Below are 17,283 nucleotides of genomic sequence, written 5' to 3'. Positions count from 1 at the left end.
CCCTGCGGGACTCCACAGTACAATGGCCGAGGAGTCGAGCAGGAGTCCCCTAGTGACACCTTCTGGGAGCGACCCTCGAGAAAGGACCGGAGCCACTGCAAGGCAGTACCCCCGAGACCCATTCCCGCGAGGCGTCCCAGAAGGATACCGTGGTCGACGGTATCGAAGGCCGAAGAGAGGTCCAGCAGAACTAACAGGGACACACTCCCCCTGTCCAGTTCCCGGCGCAGATCATCAACTAAGGCGACCAAGGCTGTCTCAGTACCATGTCCCGGCCTAAAGCCAGACTGTGACGGATCTAGATAGTCCGTGTCCACCAGGAATTCCTGGAGTTGCGAGGCCACCACACGTTCCAGGACTTTGCCCAAGTAGGGGAGATTGGAGACTGGCCGAAAGTTGACGAATTGAGTGGGGTCTAGTGATGGTTTTTTCAACAGCGGTTTGATGACAGCTTGTTTTAAGCTGGCTGGAATCTTGCCTTCCCGAAGGGAGGCATTAACCACCACCTTTACCCACTCTGCCAAACCCCCTCTGGCTTCTTTTACCAGCCAGGAAGGGCAGGGGTCTAGGATGCATGTGGTGGGCCTCGCCTCTCCCAGAACCCTGATGACCTCGTCGAGTTGAACAGATCGAAACGAATCCAACAAAACTGGACAAGCAGATGCTTGAGTTACATCCTCAGAGACTGCACTTAATGTGGTGTCAAAGCCCACGCGGATCAAAGCGACTTTGTCCGCAAAGTACTGAGCAAATGCTTCACAGCGCACTGTCGAGTCGTCAGGGGACCCACTCAAGGTGGGATTCAACAACCCTCTGACTACTCGGAACAGCTCTGCCGGACGGTTCCTTGCGGACGCAATATTGGCCGAGTAGAAAGCATTTTTCGCGGCCTCTATTGCCGCGCCATACGCCCTTAGATAGAGGCGTAGGCGTGTTCGGTTTGACTCGCTGGGCTGTTTCCTCCACACGCTCTCTAGCCACCTCTTTGTTCGCTTTAGCTCCACCAGCTCCTCGTTGAACCAAGGGGCCGGTTTCGCTCGGCGACTTAAGAGGGGGCGCTCCGGAGCAATCGTGTCTATTGCCCTAGTCAACTCCCTATTCCAGTGAGCGACCAGGGCATCGACAGAATCACCATCCAAGGCAGCGGAAACATCCCCAAGAGCCATCAGGAGTCCTTCTGGATCCATAAGCCTCCTGGGGCGGACCATCTTAATGGGTCCACCACCCCTGCGGAGGTTAGAAGTTGCAGCAAGTCTAAACTTGATCAGGTGGTGGTCAGTCCATGGCAAAGGGGAGATTGATAACTCCTCCACACCGCCACCTTCTTCCCAGCCCTGACAGAAGACCAAGTCAAGTGTGTGTCCAGCACAGTGGGTAGGGCCAGATATTAATTGGGACAGCCCCATAGTTGCCATGGAAGCCATGAAGTCCTGAGCCGCTCCTGAAAGAGTGGTCTCTGCATGGACATTGAAGTCCCCCAGCACTACAAGCCGCCGGGACTCCAATGCCAGGCCCGAGACCAACTCTGCAAGCTCAGGTAGGGCGGCCGTGGTGCAGCGGGGTGGTCGGTACACCAACAACAGCCCTATTCTGTCCCGGTCTCCTAGCCTCAGGTGGACACATTCAAACAAGGTCGACTGTAAGGCCGGGCCCCTGACCAAGGAGATGGAATCTTTATAGACTATTGCAACTCCGCCTCCCCGCCCCCCGGATCTCGGTTGGTGTTGCACGGCATAACCTGGTGGGCAAAGCTGGGTGAGATTAACCCCTCCAGCCTCGTCCAACCAGGTCTCCGTGATGCACGCCAGGTCTGCCTTTTCATCCAGGATTAAATCCTGAATGGTTGATGTTTTACCATTGACAGACCTGGCGTTCAACAGCACCACCTTTAATCCGGGAGGACCGTCTACCTTGGAACCCAAGTTTACCATGTCGGGAGGACATTTTGGAATTTTTCTTAAGGTTTGCTCACGAATTGGCCGAATTGGTTTTTTAACTCTCCCTTTCCCGTATCTCCCCCTCCCCATCATCACCTCGATGGGGGCCCCCCAAGCACCGGAACTCCCTCCCTCCCTCCCCCCTCTATCATTCTCCATATCCTGGTAGTTCACTAGTGCGCTATTATATGATATGTCAATAGCCCTGGCGGTTGTTAAACCATCATTTCCGCCATTGTTGTAGTTCAATTCCTCCGCCTTATAAAACCATCTCCAATTTTCCCCGGCCATTCGACCATTGTTGGGAGTGATTATATAATACACGATGTAAAGTGCAAATGCAAAATTAAAGTGACCGCACAATAGCACCATTGACATTAGTAACTAACAGAGATCTCACCGTTAATTAAAGTGCTGGAGTGCTAACAAGTCATCTTTCATAACAGTGCAATGAGGGATTAGACTACAGAGGTATTCCTACACAGTGCAATTCTTATTGGCAAGAAATTGGCAGATTGGCAGTGTAATTGACATTAAGTAGGGGCATAGGAAAAAGTGCCAGGTGCAAATCACAGTAGCTTGAGAGATATTCGCAGCAGGACCTCGGGCTCCAGGAGGGAGCCGTATAGTTCCTCTACTGATGCCTTCAGTCAATCTGCAGCTGTTGACAGTCTTCTCTGCACATAGGTGGAACAGTAGCACCAAACACACAATAACCCCCCTAGAGCCACTGCCCAGGATGGAGTACGGCTGTACTACTGGAGGTTGGAATATATTCCTGTTTGTTGGGTGGATGGAAGGGCAACTGACCCTTGGCAAGCCGAGGGTGTCTATAATGACAGTTGGCAACTGGCGACTGGTCTCAAACAAACAGTAAGCAGTAGAAAAGCAGCTTCACAATTACACCACAACCAAGCCAGGATGGATAGCAAGCCCGCAGCCACCACCGCACATTAGGGGGTCCTGGAGGACTGCACAAGAAGTTCTTAACTGCAGATGGAGCACACTGTCACAGCCCCAATAGTACAGCACCACCAGTCGTCGTAGGTATTGCAGCCCGACCAGTTGGCCTCTAGCTGCTGCAGACAACCCCGCCGGCTGAAGTAGGTGGTCGCCAGTCCTCAACCAGTGCAGGCTCCAAGGGGGGAAAACTCTATCACCAGTCTTAACTGGAAATGGAGATGGACAGTCAGATGGCAGCAAGTTAAGATGGTGGGATGGTCAATGCTAGTCCTTCCAGGAGTGGAGATGGAAGACGCGATGACAGTGGAGATGGAAGACGCGATGACAGGCATCTCAGATGGTGAGATGGTGAGTCAGACCCCACTGGAGGAGGCCTGGGCTGCTGGCTACTCACAAGGAGTCCTGGGAGCAGGCTGGAGATCTTTATTGCCCCTTACAGCAGCACAGCAGACTCCATATACAATCTTTTCTTTCTTATTCTTAGGCAATCCCTCGTAGCTTGAGATGATGGTCCTCCAAGTGAAGTGTCTTATCAGTAGGTGCATAGGTGGTTGTGAAGCCCTATTCTTGATCCACATGTTCTCCCGCAGTGAGGACATTGGTTTCCAAATGGAAGGCAGCCCTGGTCAGGGTTGACTTGATGCGCCTTCCACTTTACATGTTTCTTCCTTTTGCCCTACATTTGTGCCTCTTCAAATTCTGAAGCACTGCTGGTCACAGCTGGACTTCACTTAGAGCGCTCAAGGGCCTGGGCTTCCCAGTTCTTGGTGTCTATGCCACATTCTTTAAGTTTAGCTTTAAGCCCATCATTAAATCTCTTTTTCCGTCCACCAACATTACTTTTCCCATTCTTGAGTTCAGAATATAGTAACTGTTTTGGGAGACGGTGATCAGGCATTCGGACAACATGGCCAGTCCAGTGGTGTAGAAGCATCACTTCAATGCTGGTGGTCTTTGCTTCTTCCAGCACTTATACTGAGCTGGATTACATGTTCTGCTAGCCAGCACAGCATTTCCCAAATGAGTAAAGCATCATGTAAAGTAGAGAGGAATATCATGTAGCACTTCATCCTCGAAATACACAGCAACATATACAGGTATGGATCAACCTCACATTGGATTCTGCATCCAGTTCATCACATTACAGCCAATAACTGGTCCGAATTGATCTTGTATAATAAATATTTACCTGTGCTAGAAGTCCTGGCTGTATTTGAAGGGGCTGAGCTCCCGGGGCCTGAGTGACTATTGGGACAGCATTCTCCATCCGGACAGAATAGCCAGCATGCTTTGAAGGAGACGTTTGCAGTCCTGGCAAGAAAAACACAAAGTAAAGAGTAACTCACCAACCAATCTTTTGAGGAAGAGACACCATAAAGGCTAAGCACAACTGTGATAATGTTTGCATTATATAAGACAGAACATGTATTTGGTCATCTTAGCTACAATTCAACATGCTTGTGCATGCTGGTTTATCACTCCCATTAAGACTAAACAAACCAAAGAACTTGAATACTGTGACATATGAACTTGGCAGAACCTCATTTCCATTTTTCCCCAACAGACCAGAGGAATAAGTCCATAAATCTTGCAAGCAGGAGCAATTTGACAGAAACCTTTTGCTTATCATGCTACCCAAACTAAGTTCAAAACTCCACTAAAGTGCAGTGGTTGAGATGACACAGGCCCCTTCCACACAGCTTAATAAAATCCCACATTATCAGCTTTGAACTGGAATATATGGCAGTGTGGACTCAGATAACCCAGTTCAAAGCAGATTTTGTGGGATTTTCTGCCTAGATATTCTGGGTTATATGGCTGTATGGAAGGGCCCACAGCTTTCCTGGGCAGTTCTTCCCACTAGCCAAACACTTTTAAGATGGGTAAGCTTCCTATTATATTAAATGAACACCTGTGATTTAGACATGACTCATCCCTCATTGTTTGTGGCAGGTGCAATTGACAACACCCCAGTTTCTTAAGGTTAACATATATCAAATTAAGTCTCTGCCATGCCCTCTTCACATCATTCCTTTTTCACCTTGCTGATCACCTCTGAATTCTTCCAAATAGCTCAGCTTTGCTTTAATCATATGTCAACACAGATTATACATCCTATTCTATGTGTTAAGTAAAGGTAAAATTTCCCCCTTGACATTAAGTCTAGTTGTGTCCAACCCTGGGGGTTGGTACTCATCTCCATTTCTAAGCCAAAGAGCCAGCATTGTCCATAGATGCCCCCAAGGTCATGTGGCTGGCATGACTGCATGGAGTGCCATTACCTTCCCGCCAAAGCTGTACCTATTGATCTACTGACACTTGCATGTTTTCTTAAGGTGTATCTTAAGCCAATTCTGAGCAAGGTTGGACCTGGTTGGTGTGAACCTTGACATTATTTTAGCACCAAACAAACACATTTTAACTTCTCCAGATTGTGTGAAGTATTTCTGACAAAGTTTAGATGTTTTGTTTTAATTAGAATTCTGAGTTATAAACCAACAGATTACAATAAGTCACACCTGAGTCACTTCCAAATAGCAAAGAAAAACACAGAAGTATTTTTAACAAAATCTCCTCTTCCACCTTGAAATCTATTGAGGCCAATGCATGGGTATTTTCAAGCAGGAACACACCTTCCTATTTGGATTGGCATTGGACAGCTGGGAATTAAGGAGGTATGAGTTAATTTTAATTGAAATGGAGACCTCAATTTTATTTGTATCTTTGTTTACTATGTTTAGAGACTTCAAAATGTAATGGCCCTCTTGGTGGTAATGCACAAAAGCCCTAAAGCTAAGCCAAAATCCTCCAGCAGAGACAGTCTGTTTTGAAACTGTGGAGACTCAAGGAAGTGAAAAAATTTATATGCAAAAAGTGACATTTTGTGTTCACATTTTGGGTGCTTCTTTGAGAATTTCTTTGGGTTTATTTTATTATTGTCATTCTTTGTTATATTTATATCCCAGCTTTCCTTCAATATGCGCAAAGTGGCATAAATGGTTCATCTCCCTGCTTCTGACAACAACTTTGTGAGGCAATTCAAGCTGACAACAGCTCTGTGAGGTAGCTCAGAATGAGAGAATGGCCAAGTTATGCTCTATCATGCAGAGAGCTTCAAAGAACCATCAAATCACAGAATGGGGGGGGGGGGGAGACACCCAAAGGGCCATCCAGTCCAACCCTCTGCTATGCAGAAATATACAACTAAAGCACACATGCACAATACCCATCTAAAATCTGTTCAAAGACCTTTAAAGAAAAAGGGTTCATCATCATTTGAGGCCATCTGTTCCACTAGCAAACAGATATTACATACAACCCCCCTGTTGTGTCAGTTCCACTGGCTGCCAGTTTGCTACTGAGCACAGTTAAAGTGCTGGCTTTATCCTCTAAAGTCCTAAACAGTTCTGGCTCAGCTTATCTGTCCAAACGTATCTCATCCTATGAACCACCTAGGAGGCTACGATCGTTGGGAGAGGTCCTGCTCTCGGTCCCACCACCTGCACAGGCGTGTCTGGAGGGAACAAGGGACAGGGCCTTCTCAGTGGTGGCCCCTCAGCTATGGAACTCTCTCCCCAGTGATATTAGAGCAGCTCCTTCCCTCCTGGCCTTCAGAAGGAAAGTGAAAACCTGGCTCTGGGGTCAAGCCTTTGGAGATTACCTACAGTGCAAAAATAACTACAAAATGTGTGCAATGATTTTTGGAACGGCCCCAGATTACAATTGTGGATGACATGATTTTACATGCATATTAACTCTAATTTTTAAAATTTTAAATTTTAACTTAAATGTATTTAAGTGTTTGTTCTCTAAAGGCATCAAATAGTTGCCATTTGTAAAGCTGCCTTGAGTCTCCTTTGGGGTAGCGAAAGGCTGGATATAAACAGAGTAAATAAATAAATTTTTGTCTTCCTAACATTTAGGTTGGATGTTTTCTTGTAACTTAAATTCATTGGTTTTTATATTAGTCTCTGGAGTAGCTTCCTTCAATTGCTACATGACATCTCTTCAAATGAGAAAGGAAAAATCAAATATCTCCTTCTCATTAGTAATGAAAATCATATTCTAACATACCTGAGTTGGGTAACATCGTCATCTTCTTACAACCCTGACTTATTTCTAATACTGAATTTTAAAGCCTCAACTGATTTCTTAATGCTGTTTTTATTAACAAGCATAGTTTGGACATGTGCTGATTTTCAAAACCATTTTGTTTTGTTTCAAACAGTTGTTGCCACCCCTGAGCCATTGGGAAAGGGTGGGGTAGAAACGAAACCTCGCCAATGAATTAAGAAATTAAGACCGTGATACATTCCAATATTCTCCCAATACGGGTTGCCGTAAGAGAGCAGCTGAGAAAGACACCCAGTCTTTTTAGGAAGCAATGCCTGTTGCTAAAAGCCTGGGTAGAAATTAAGACTCCAGCTGTCTGTCATCCTTTTGGCTGCCCTGCTCGCTTTGTGCCTTTTGAGCTGACAAAATCATTGAGGATAAAAATTTGCCCAAAATAGTCAAATTCCTTTTGTAGCTTTTGTAAATAAGACTCAGGGGACTTTTCAGGATTTCACCCTCGAGCTCTTTTATGTTATTTTAACCCCACATAAAAAGGATAAAACGTCTGCTGCACAGCAGTGCACCGAGACATCAATATCTGCAAAGAACTTTAATATCGTTGGGTAAAAATGAGAGGGAAAGAGGGAGGGAGGGAAGGAGCCAGGTGACAGTGGTTTTCAGATGGCAGCTGAGCCCAGATGTGCAAAAGCAAGCACAGCTCTTGGGAAAAGGCAAAAGCAGGAAGTGAAGAAACAGACTTCCCCTATCTCTCAATTTCACAAGATTAGGGAATGAAATCCCACTGAAAACTGGAAGTGGCGACACTGTACAGTAATCTAATCATGCAAGCAAAAGCACCCCAAGACACTTTTGTGTGGCCTTAGGGGGGTAGGACCCCAATGAAAGTGGAAAAACTGCAAATGAAAAAAATAACTATTGTTAAATTGAGAGAACACCTCACTAGAGGGAACAATGAATTATTTATGTGAATAATCAAATAGGCAACTGATATGCATGTCTGAATGAACTGTGGTTAGATTGCTGGGTTGCAATTTGGGAGATCCAGGTTCTAGCCTCTACTGAACTTGGGACAGTTACCTTCTCACTCAACCTAACAGGACTGTTTGAGAATAAAGAAGAGGAAGGAGCGCCATATATACCACCTTGATTTCACTGAAGGGAGGAAGGATGCGTTTGGAAGAAGATAGACTAGTACATAGAACCATAGAGTTGGAAGAGACCACAAGAGCCATCCAGTCCAACCCTATGGAAAACAATGCAGACAGAAATGTAACAAATAATAAATGATCAAGTCAAACATCACATCTAAATGACTTCTGCTAAGGAGATCTGTGAGAGGATACCGTATTTCACTGAATGATAGTCACACTCCCCTCCCCTTTAATAAAAAAAGTGGCATGTGACTATTACGTGATGAAAAAAGGGCTGGGGTGGAGCTTTTTTGTACTGAGACAATAACTTTTTATTACACTAATTAAACATGAAAAAATATACAAGACTATCCAGATTTTTTTTACATAGTTAAACATTTTAACCACTTGCTAGCCCCATTTAGCAAGGGCACATCATTCAAGCGAGTGCTCATCCATCTGCCTAAACAGCATTATCAGAAGCAGGTGGCCAAGTGGATGGATGGACATGCAAGTGAGTGAGTGAGTGCATGGGTGAGTGAGTCTGAGTGGATGAGTGATTGAGTGAAGCAGCAGGTGGGTGAATCAGTGGGTGGATGGGCAAACAAATGGGTGAATTAGTGGAAGGGAATGGTGGTTGTTTACAGAAAGGAGACTGCCTAAATTAAGGGTGCGACTATTAAGTGGGGAATAATAAAATACTGAAACTGGCACGCAAGAAATGGTGTGTGACTATTATGCAATGGTGATTATTATGCGATGAAATACAGTAGTTCTTGCTAACTGTTATGAAGCAAAATGGAATTCACTGGATATTCCAAGAGTTCACTGTTGTGCAATTGTGGTCCTCCAATTTTTTTATTGCAGCATCTATAATATCCTTTTTTACTAGCTGAACTGTCTAATGTGGCTTAGAATTACAGAGCAAAACATCTGGAAGCCCACAATTGCACACCTTTGCTCAGATTATCTGATGAGAGGGAGAGGCAGGTTTCTTCCACACCATTTCCAGGTGTCCTTCAAAGGAGGCAAGAAGAAAAGGGAGAACAAAGGAGAGAACAAAAAGAGAGAACAAAGTTTGGCTCTTACCTTGAAAGCCTGGAGGACAAACGATGAGGGCTTGTTGGAAGGGGTCAGGGCGAGCACATATCTGCGCCGTTCCTGTCTGCAAGGGCACACTCCTCTGGGCCACGGCGGCCATGGATGCTGCCGAGGGCTGGTAGAGTGCAGATTGGTAGTTTAGTATGGAGACCTCAGGATTGGTTAAGGAAATAGTGGCACTGGTGGTGGAGGTGGGAGCCAGGGTGGTGGCCTAAAGGAATGATGGGATTTAAAATAAAATAAAAACAAAATATGAAGGAGATGGTGATGTTGGAAAAGGCTAGGTTGTCTTTCCCTTTTTTAAAAAATAATCAAAATAAAACAAACTGATTTTTTTTTTTTAAAAATAGGAAACGAAAGAAGGCGACCAGAAAGAAGAAGGGAAGAGAACACTAGGGAAGGAGGGCATGAATAAACAAAGGGAAGAAGCTAGGTAGGGGTAAATAAGGATGAGGTCATCATTTACTGTTGATACTGACTAAAGGTACTCCTTCTTTCTCTCACACATGCAAACACTCCCAAAACATTAAAAATGAGAACTGCATCAGAACCACGAATTGCTGCAAACACTGTGTATTTCTCAGTTTTGAAAAAGAAAGGAATGGAGAGAGAAAGAGTGAAGGAAAGAGAGCGAGAAAGAAAGAAAAACAATATATACTGTCTTGTCTGTTTCTAAAAGGTCAAGCCTATCTGACTGTTAGTTCCAACAAGAACAGACAAACTGAATCTTGTGCTGAATGACAGGTCAATACGTATTCACGAGATTACCATGTGATTAAAGAAAGTAATCTTTTAAACAACACTGTGCATCTTTTAGGAATGGTGGGATAAAACTAAACAGATTGTTTGGGTTCAAGAGGAGCTTGTTTTTGTTTTTAAACTGAAAACTGAAATTCTAAGATCGATGGATCCATTTTGCATGGGATCCATGTTGCAAATGTTACTCAAGCTCTCAGGTTCAGGGAAGCAGGTAGTGCAGACAAAGACCTTAAGAAAACTGCTCCTTGCAAATGAGAGCTGATCAAGCATGTGCTCACCCACTCCTTGCCTCAAGTTATACAACAATTGGTTTCTCTAACCTGGTTATGGACTGTATTGAGCTGGTTATTGAAGGTCATGGTTAGGTTGGTTGATGTACTTGGGGCCACATGGGTGATGAATGGTGTTTTGCTCTGGTTCACCGTGTCATACATGTTCACACGTCGTTTGCAAATCTCCATGTTTTGGAAACAGGACTTGACACTGTTTACAAAGATAATATAAGATACACAAAAATTACTAACATTTCTGAGGGCTATAAGTTAATTTTGCCACTCCCTTTTTACACCATGAACTTAACAATGGTTTAATAGGCATTACTTCTTCCCAGGAAACAATGGGAACTATACATTTGATCAGGGTAGTGAGAAGTAGAAGAGTAGACTCTCTATACTATCATCCTTGCCAAATGACATTTCCTAGGTTTCTTTAAGGAAACTGAATGAGTTATTTTATTTCATATCAAAACCACTGCATAAATTAGTATAAAAACTGATAAAAATAGAAGGAGCACAAGCGGCTAAATATCTTTCGACCCAAAATGCGCAAAAGCAACCGCATTGCCTGTAGCCTCCAACAATTCTTCCTCTGTACATGGGGCAGGACATTGCGGATGTGGAGTTGTCTGTTCTGCTCCACAGTCACCCAAGGCGGAGGATTCTTTTAGAGCAATTTCGCCAGGTTGTCTTTTGATCTGCCCACTTCACTTCTGGGTCTGTTCAGGGACTTCCAAGTTGCCCATTCTTAGTTTGCCCCTTGGTTATACTGAACTGGTACAAAAATAACTAGCTTTAATAGCACCTGTGGTTCAAAGCAGTACATTGTGTAACTGAGATAAAGATAATTTACCAAGCACCATGATGTTGCTTTTTTCCCCCTATAGAAATTGCTGTTGCTATTGTGAGTTTAAACCAGAAAATCAGTGAAATTTGAAATTGTACCACAATAAGTTTAAACATGCCCCATATGTCCCACTCTGAAACATGCAATGCACCTGTTCTAGAGGTGTTTTTCTGCTATGCATGGAGAAATGTAATTTTTAATAAAAAATATTCCTGCAGTTATTTATAACCACAAAAACATTTCTGAAATTTCATCTTACATGTACTGCATCAATATGCCTAAAAGACTAAAAATCTATGCTAATTTCCTTTTTGAACTTTCTAATGCACATGTGTTCTAGTCATAGCTGTCATGACCCAATTATAACAATGCTTTGAATTTTGTGATTTTGTGTTTATGAGCTATAAGTCTGTACTGATGTTTTTGTTGCTGCTGGGTTTTTTATAGCTACTGATTTTGTCATTATATTAATTGATATACCATTTACAAGGAATAAGTACACAAAAAATTACTAAGGATTCTGTATGGTCTGATCCATCGGGTGACTGCACCCTAGTGATGCCACTACGTATTCATATGCACCCTGTTCAGATGGACTAAAATTCAAACCTTTAGGAAAGAGAAAGTGCAATCACCCCAAAAAGATTTCTTACAGTTTATGAGTCCAGACCCACACAACCTACATTCTATTCTCTTTCCAAGATCTCCAATCCAAACACAAAGTGAGGAAAACAAATACATACTGAGTGCTATGAGGGAAATCAAGTAGGTGTGTCATGGTGACAAATGGATGGTTCAGCGTTTCAATCGGCGTTATCCTCTTATCTGTGTCTATTGTCAACATCTTCTTTAACAGATCAATAAACTCCCGCCGGTCTGCCTTTTCCACCAACATATCACTTCCTTCCAAGTCTGTGGTCATATTCACCTGCAAGTGAAATTGCATTAGTAATAAATCCATTGTTCTGGAAAATGTGGACACAAAGAAATTATACTAAATCCCACTCACTGGCCCTTCCTATACACGTTCTTGGTACTTTTGGCAGGCCCTAGAGCAAGGGAGGGAAATCTCAAATTCATGGGCTTCCAGAAGTTCCCCAAATAACCTGAAGATAATCCTGGAAGTGTTCCTCTTCATTTCCTCCTAAAGTCTCACTTCTTCTCAGGTAGGTGGGACAGGACTTTCCGATATTTCTGCTTGCTGATTGGAGATAACAAGGACTCCCTTCATCATACTCAGCTTCACTTGGACTCAGCTGACTTGTGCAAAGGTTGGCTGAAGGTAGACTGGGACTAGTGGCTACAATCCTGTGACTCCTTTACATACCAAATGTGCAAAGTGTATGTTAGGTGTATCCCACTTTTCTCTGGGCTTATAAAATCAAAATGTCCCTAAGGATTTTGCATAGAATAAGGAACATGCTGTTATTATGTCACAGGTTCCACACCATCCAACTGTATTGATGTAGCAATCGTGATTAGTTGTCTTTCACCCTACTTTTATAATTGCTTTAAATGTTCCATTTTCTCTCTTTCCCTTCAACTTCCTCACAGGTCCTCAGCTGACTTCAGTTTCTGTAAACTGAATTCAAACTGAATTCATTAACTGAGTGGGGACAGGTCTATGTATGAACCATTCCCCCTTTCCTGAAGAGTTTATGTAAAAACAAACTGCTTTAACCTCTCTTACCCTGTGTTTTTCCTCATTAACAACTTTTGCCATATTGACCACATTCTGTCCCATTTTAGACTTGTGAAATAATGGTGGGTTTTTCTGCTTGGAAATTTGTGATGGATCTGATATTTAGCTACTTTCTTACCTGGGCCATATCGTCCAAACAGTTGAAAATATACTTTCTTGCTTCTTTTGACTTGATTCCCGTCTCTGTCTCATGATCATCCGGCGTCTGTTCAGAATAAATTAAAAAGCCAATTACCTGCATGTTGATCTTTACATAACATCCACTGATATTTCAGATGAACGCTACAGAATTGACACAAGATATCCCTACTGGCTCAATTCCAGACAAACTTTAACCCAAACACCAATTTTTAATCAACCCAAACAGCACTGAATGTGATTTTCTTGCTTCTTGGTAGGGGGTTGGACTGGATGGCCTACAAGGTCTCTTCCAACTCTAGGATTCTATGATTAAGCAGCACATGGTCTCAAAGAGTGGGAGGGGTTCCTATGGCACACAGGTCACATAAGGGTCATGGAGGTGCCTAAATCTAGCCGAAGAGAGTCCTTTTTCCTCACGATCCACTTTAGCAAAGAGTTCTATTCATAGCAAAGGGATAAAAGAAAGAGAAAGAAGGGATAAAAGGAAGCGGGGGGGGGGGGGGGGATGGGGCTTCTGACATGCCTATTTTGACTATCCTCAGGTGTGCCTTGGCATCCTACACAAGCAAATGCAACATTCAGGATATAACACATTCCCAATCCATATTTTAGGGGCCAACAGAGATTTGTGTTACTTATTCAATTTTTTATCAAAACTTGTTGACATTATCCTGATGGGCACATCAGTGTGGTGGATATAATGACTGGATGGATGGGTCAACCTAAGAATTGACTTCAGTCATCACATGGTTTTATTCATTTGGGTAGTGATGATAGAATTATCATAGTTAACAAAAATCCAACCAGTCTTTCATAGAATTTTTAGAATATTAGATCCAGAATCTATTATTTAAAGATCTCCAAAGAAGGAGAGCCCACTACCATTTGAGTCATTCAGTTCCACGTGGAACAGCTGGTACAATTAAGTTCTTTTTGATGTTTATGTACAATGTCTTTTGTGTATCAATTTGTTCCTCTCATGAACAGATTTAGATATGTGCTACTGACTGCTCAAGAGAAAGAACACTTCTAAGATGAATTGACTAGCTACCAAATTCATACCCAAAAGAAGATCCGGAGTTATCTGTATGTGACTTACCTTGGAGTACCTTTTTATGACTTTACTTCTGATCTCAAGCAGGGAAAGAGTTTTGAAGTCCTTGCCAATCAAACAATGCACTCAATTCTACTCATTTAAGTCATCCATTGACTTTTTTTTGCAGATGATGTGTATTGACCCATTCTCATGATTCTAATATATTTATTGAAAATACTTCAAAGTTAGTGAATACAAACATCTAGTAGAAGTAAAGGATATAGGAGAACCACTTCTTACCTTTAGCCTCCACAGTGGATAAGGTGAGTCTGTATCCCTGTTAAAAAACCTTGTTGTCTTTGTCCCTGCACTCAACAAATATTCAGCTGGCAAACCCTGCGTCTGTGAAATGTACCGGATCTGTAAAAGGAAAGATGAAAAAAATCCACATCGGTCTGGTTGGAATCTGTGTTATCAGAGTAAGAGAAGATGTTTACACCAATCAAATAAAAAAAAAAAAAGGAAATGGAGCAAAAGCATAGAATATTAAACTCAAACTAAGGACTTGTAAAAGAATGCAAATGCCTACAGACTTTAACCATAAATCATATTTACTGTGTATTAGGTAATGAAATAACTAGCTGCTACATACCGTATATTCCGGCATATAAGACGACTGGGCGTATAAGACGACCCCCAACTTTTCCAGTTAAAATATAGAGTTAAGACGACTCCCATGCATAAGACTACACCCGTGTATAAGACGACCCCTGACTTTTGAGAAGATTTTCTTGAGTTAAAAAGTAGTCTTATACGCCAGAATATACTGTAATTATATTTCCTTTTGCAGCTAAACTCCATCACACTCCTCCTGCAGCCTTTGAAGCCTATGGACACGCACCATGTTATCCACAGACTGGAGAGATAAAGGAAGAATAATAAAGGTGTAAGAAGAAGGCATGTATGCCTTGAGGGTGCACTTTCTTGCCAAAAGAGCTCTTTACAACATTGGCTTTGATTCTCAAACATTAATATCAAGAGGACTTGTTTGAGCAAGATAGTCAGAAGTTCACATTGCATCTCTGTGTACATAAGTTTTTATTCAGAAATTTGGGATGGTTATATTCCAGCCCAGTATTGCTGGCTATCTCAAAAATCTCCTTCCTGTCAATCCTCTGTAATTTATTTATTTATTTATTTACAGATATAGTAATTTTTCTGCTATCTATCCCATAATAACATGCCTTGTTTGTAATACTATGCATGTTGAATTTAGGTAGCAAGGAGTGTCACGCCTTTTCAACCTGAAAAAAGAAACAATGCTCTATGAGGAGCAGCTTAAGAAACTGGGTATGCCTAGCTTACAGAAGAAAAAGTTGAAAGAAGACATGATACCCATGTTTAAATATTTGAAAAGATGTCAAGAGGAATAGAGAGCTGGCTTGTTTCTGTTACTCTGGAGACTAGGACTTGGAGCAATGGGTTCAAATTACAGGAAAGGAGATTCCACCTGAACATTAGGAAGAACTTCCTAACCATGAGAGCTGTTCAACAGTGAAACTCGCTACCTTGGAGTGTGAGGAAAGCTCCTTCCTTGGAGGCTTTTAAGCAGAGGCTGGAGGGCCATTTGTCAAAGTACTTTCAATGTGCTTTTCCTGCATGGCAGGGGATTTGACTGGATGCTCCATGTGGTCTCTTCCAACTCTATGATTCTCCCTCTCCATTAGGCTCAATCCTCTCTGGCAGATGGGAAGAGAAACCTCGCAGTCTGAGAATTATTTAACCATGAAGCCAGCACTGATACATGCTATGGATAAACAGAAGATGGACAAAGGAGACCTGCTCTGTTAATTCTTTGTCCAGACCTCCAACTATAGAACCTTTTACCTCTTAGGTGTGAGATACTTTGTAACTCACTTAAGGTCACGGTTATATTAAAAAGACTACAGATGAATAATTTGAAAAACCAAATTTAAGGATTTAGGAGTTAAGAATGTTTTGTATTACCAAGTACGTGAAAGATAAAAACAATTAATAGAAGAAGAAAAGGCCAAGGAAGAACATAGAAAGAGGGGAAAACATCAGTAGCAGGTGGTAGCTCTCATGCCAGTGATTCTACTTTGGGGGTTTTCCAAGGTGCTGAACTCTTCTTGGGTTTAGGGCTAGCATTTTGGATAAAGTCCTTCGGAGTGGTGCTTTCAAACCAGTGGTTCTCAACCTGTGGGTCCCCAGGTGTTTTTGTCCACAACTCTCAGAAATCCCAGCCAGTTTATCAACTGTTAGGATTTCTGGCAATTGTAGGCCAGAACATTTGGGGACCCACAGGTTGAGAACCACTGTTGTAAACCTATCTGATGGGTTGTTATTTATTCGTTCAGTCACTTCTGACTCTTCTTGACCTTATGGACCAGCCCACGCCAGAGCTCCCTGTCGGCCGTGGCCACCCCCAGCTCCTTCAAAGTCAAGTCAGTCACTTTAAGGATACCATCCTTCCATCTTACCCTTGGTCTGCCCCTCTTCCTTTTTCCTTCCATTTTCCCCAGCATCATTGCCTTCTCCAGGCTTTCCTGTCTTCTCATGATGTGGCCAAAGTACTTCATTTTTGCCTCTAACATCTTTCCCTCCAGTGAGCAGTCGGGCTTTATTTCCTGGAGTATGGACTGGTTTGATCTTCTTGCAGTCCAAAATACTCTCAGAATTTCCCCTATCACCACAGTTCAAAAGCGTCTATCTTCCTTTGCTCAGTCTTCCTTACGGTCCAGCTCTTACATCCATAGGTTGCTATAGGGAATACCATTGCTTTAACGATACAGATCTTCATTGCCAGTCTGATGTTTCTACTCTTCACTATTTTATCAAGATTGGTCATTGCTCTCCTCCCAAGAAGTTAAAGTTTTCTGATTTCCTGGTTGCACTCTGTGCCTGCAGTAATCTTTGCGCCTAGAAATACAAAGTCTGTCACTGCCGCCACATTTACTCCCTCTATTTGCCAGTTGTTTCTACTCAGTCTGGTGGCCATCATCTTGGTTTTTTAAAAATGTTTAATTGCAACCCAGGTTTTTACTTTCTTGTTTCATCTTGATTAGAAGGTTCCTCAGCTCTGCCTTGCTTTCGGCCATCAAAGTAGTATCATCAGCATATCTAAGATTGTTAATGTTTCTTCCACAATTTCAACTCCAGCCTTGGATTAATCAAGCCTTGCACATCACATGATGTGTTCTGCATACAAGTTGAATAGGTCAGGTGAGAGTATATAGCACTGCTGTACTCCATTCCCAATCTTGAACCAGTCGGTTGTTCCATGGTTTGTTCTTACTG

General features: G+C 42.7%; 1 protein-coding gene across 3 annotated transcripts in view; it reads right to left on the bottom strand.

The window, feature by feature from the left end:
• HIPK2 (homeodomain interacting protein kinase 2) overlaps positions 1–17,283 on the bottom strand; it is a 212,986-nt gene that overhangs the window by 38,140 nt on the left and 157,563 nt on the right. For 2 of the 3 annotated variants that reach the window (XM_060776860.2, XM_060776861.2), the window contains exons 4-9: positions 14,266–14,385; positions 12,907–12,993; positions 11,830–12,014; positions 10,285–10,447; positions 9,194–9,416; positions 4,090–4,211 (exon numbers count right to left, since the gene is read on the bottom strand). In XM_060776860.2, the coding sequence (XP_060632843.2) occupies positions 4,090–4,211; positions 9,194–9,416; positions 10,285–10,447; positions 11,830–12,014; positions 12,907–12,993; positions 14,266–14,385 (900 nt within the window). The remainder of the gene's footprint in view (positions 1–4,089; positions 4,212–9,193; positions 9,417–10,284; positions 10,448–11,829; positions 12,015–12,906; positions 12,994–14,265; positions 14,386–17,283) is intronic. The other variant, XM_060776862.2, reaches the window with a different exon arrangement.

The sequence above is a fragment of the Anolis sagrei genome, chromosome 5 (assembly GCF_037176765.1).
Source record: "Anolis sagrei isolate rAnoSag1 chromosome 5, rAnoSag1.mat, whole genome shotgun sequence".
Taxonomy (NCBI): domain Eukaryota; kingdom Metazoa; phylum Chordata; class Lepidosauria; order Squamata; family Dactyloidae; genus Anolis; species Anolis sagrei.
This window is presented reverse-complemented; position numbering and strand designations above follow the sequence as displayed.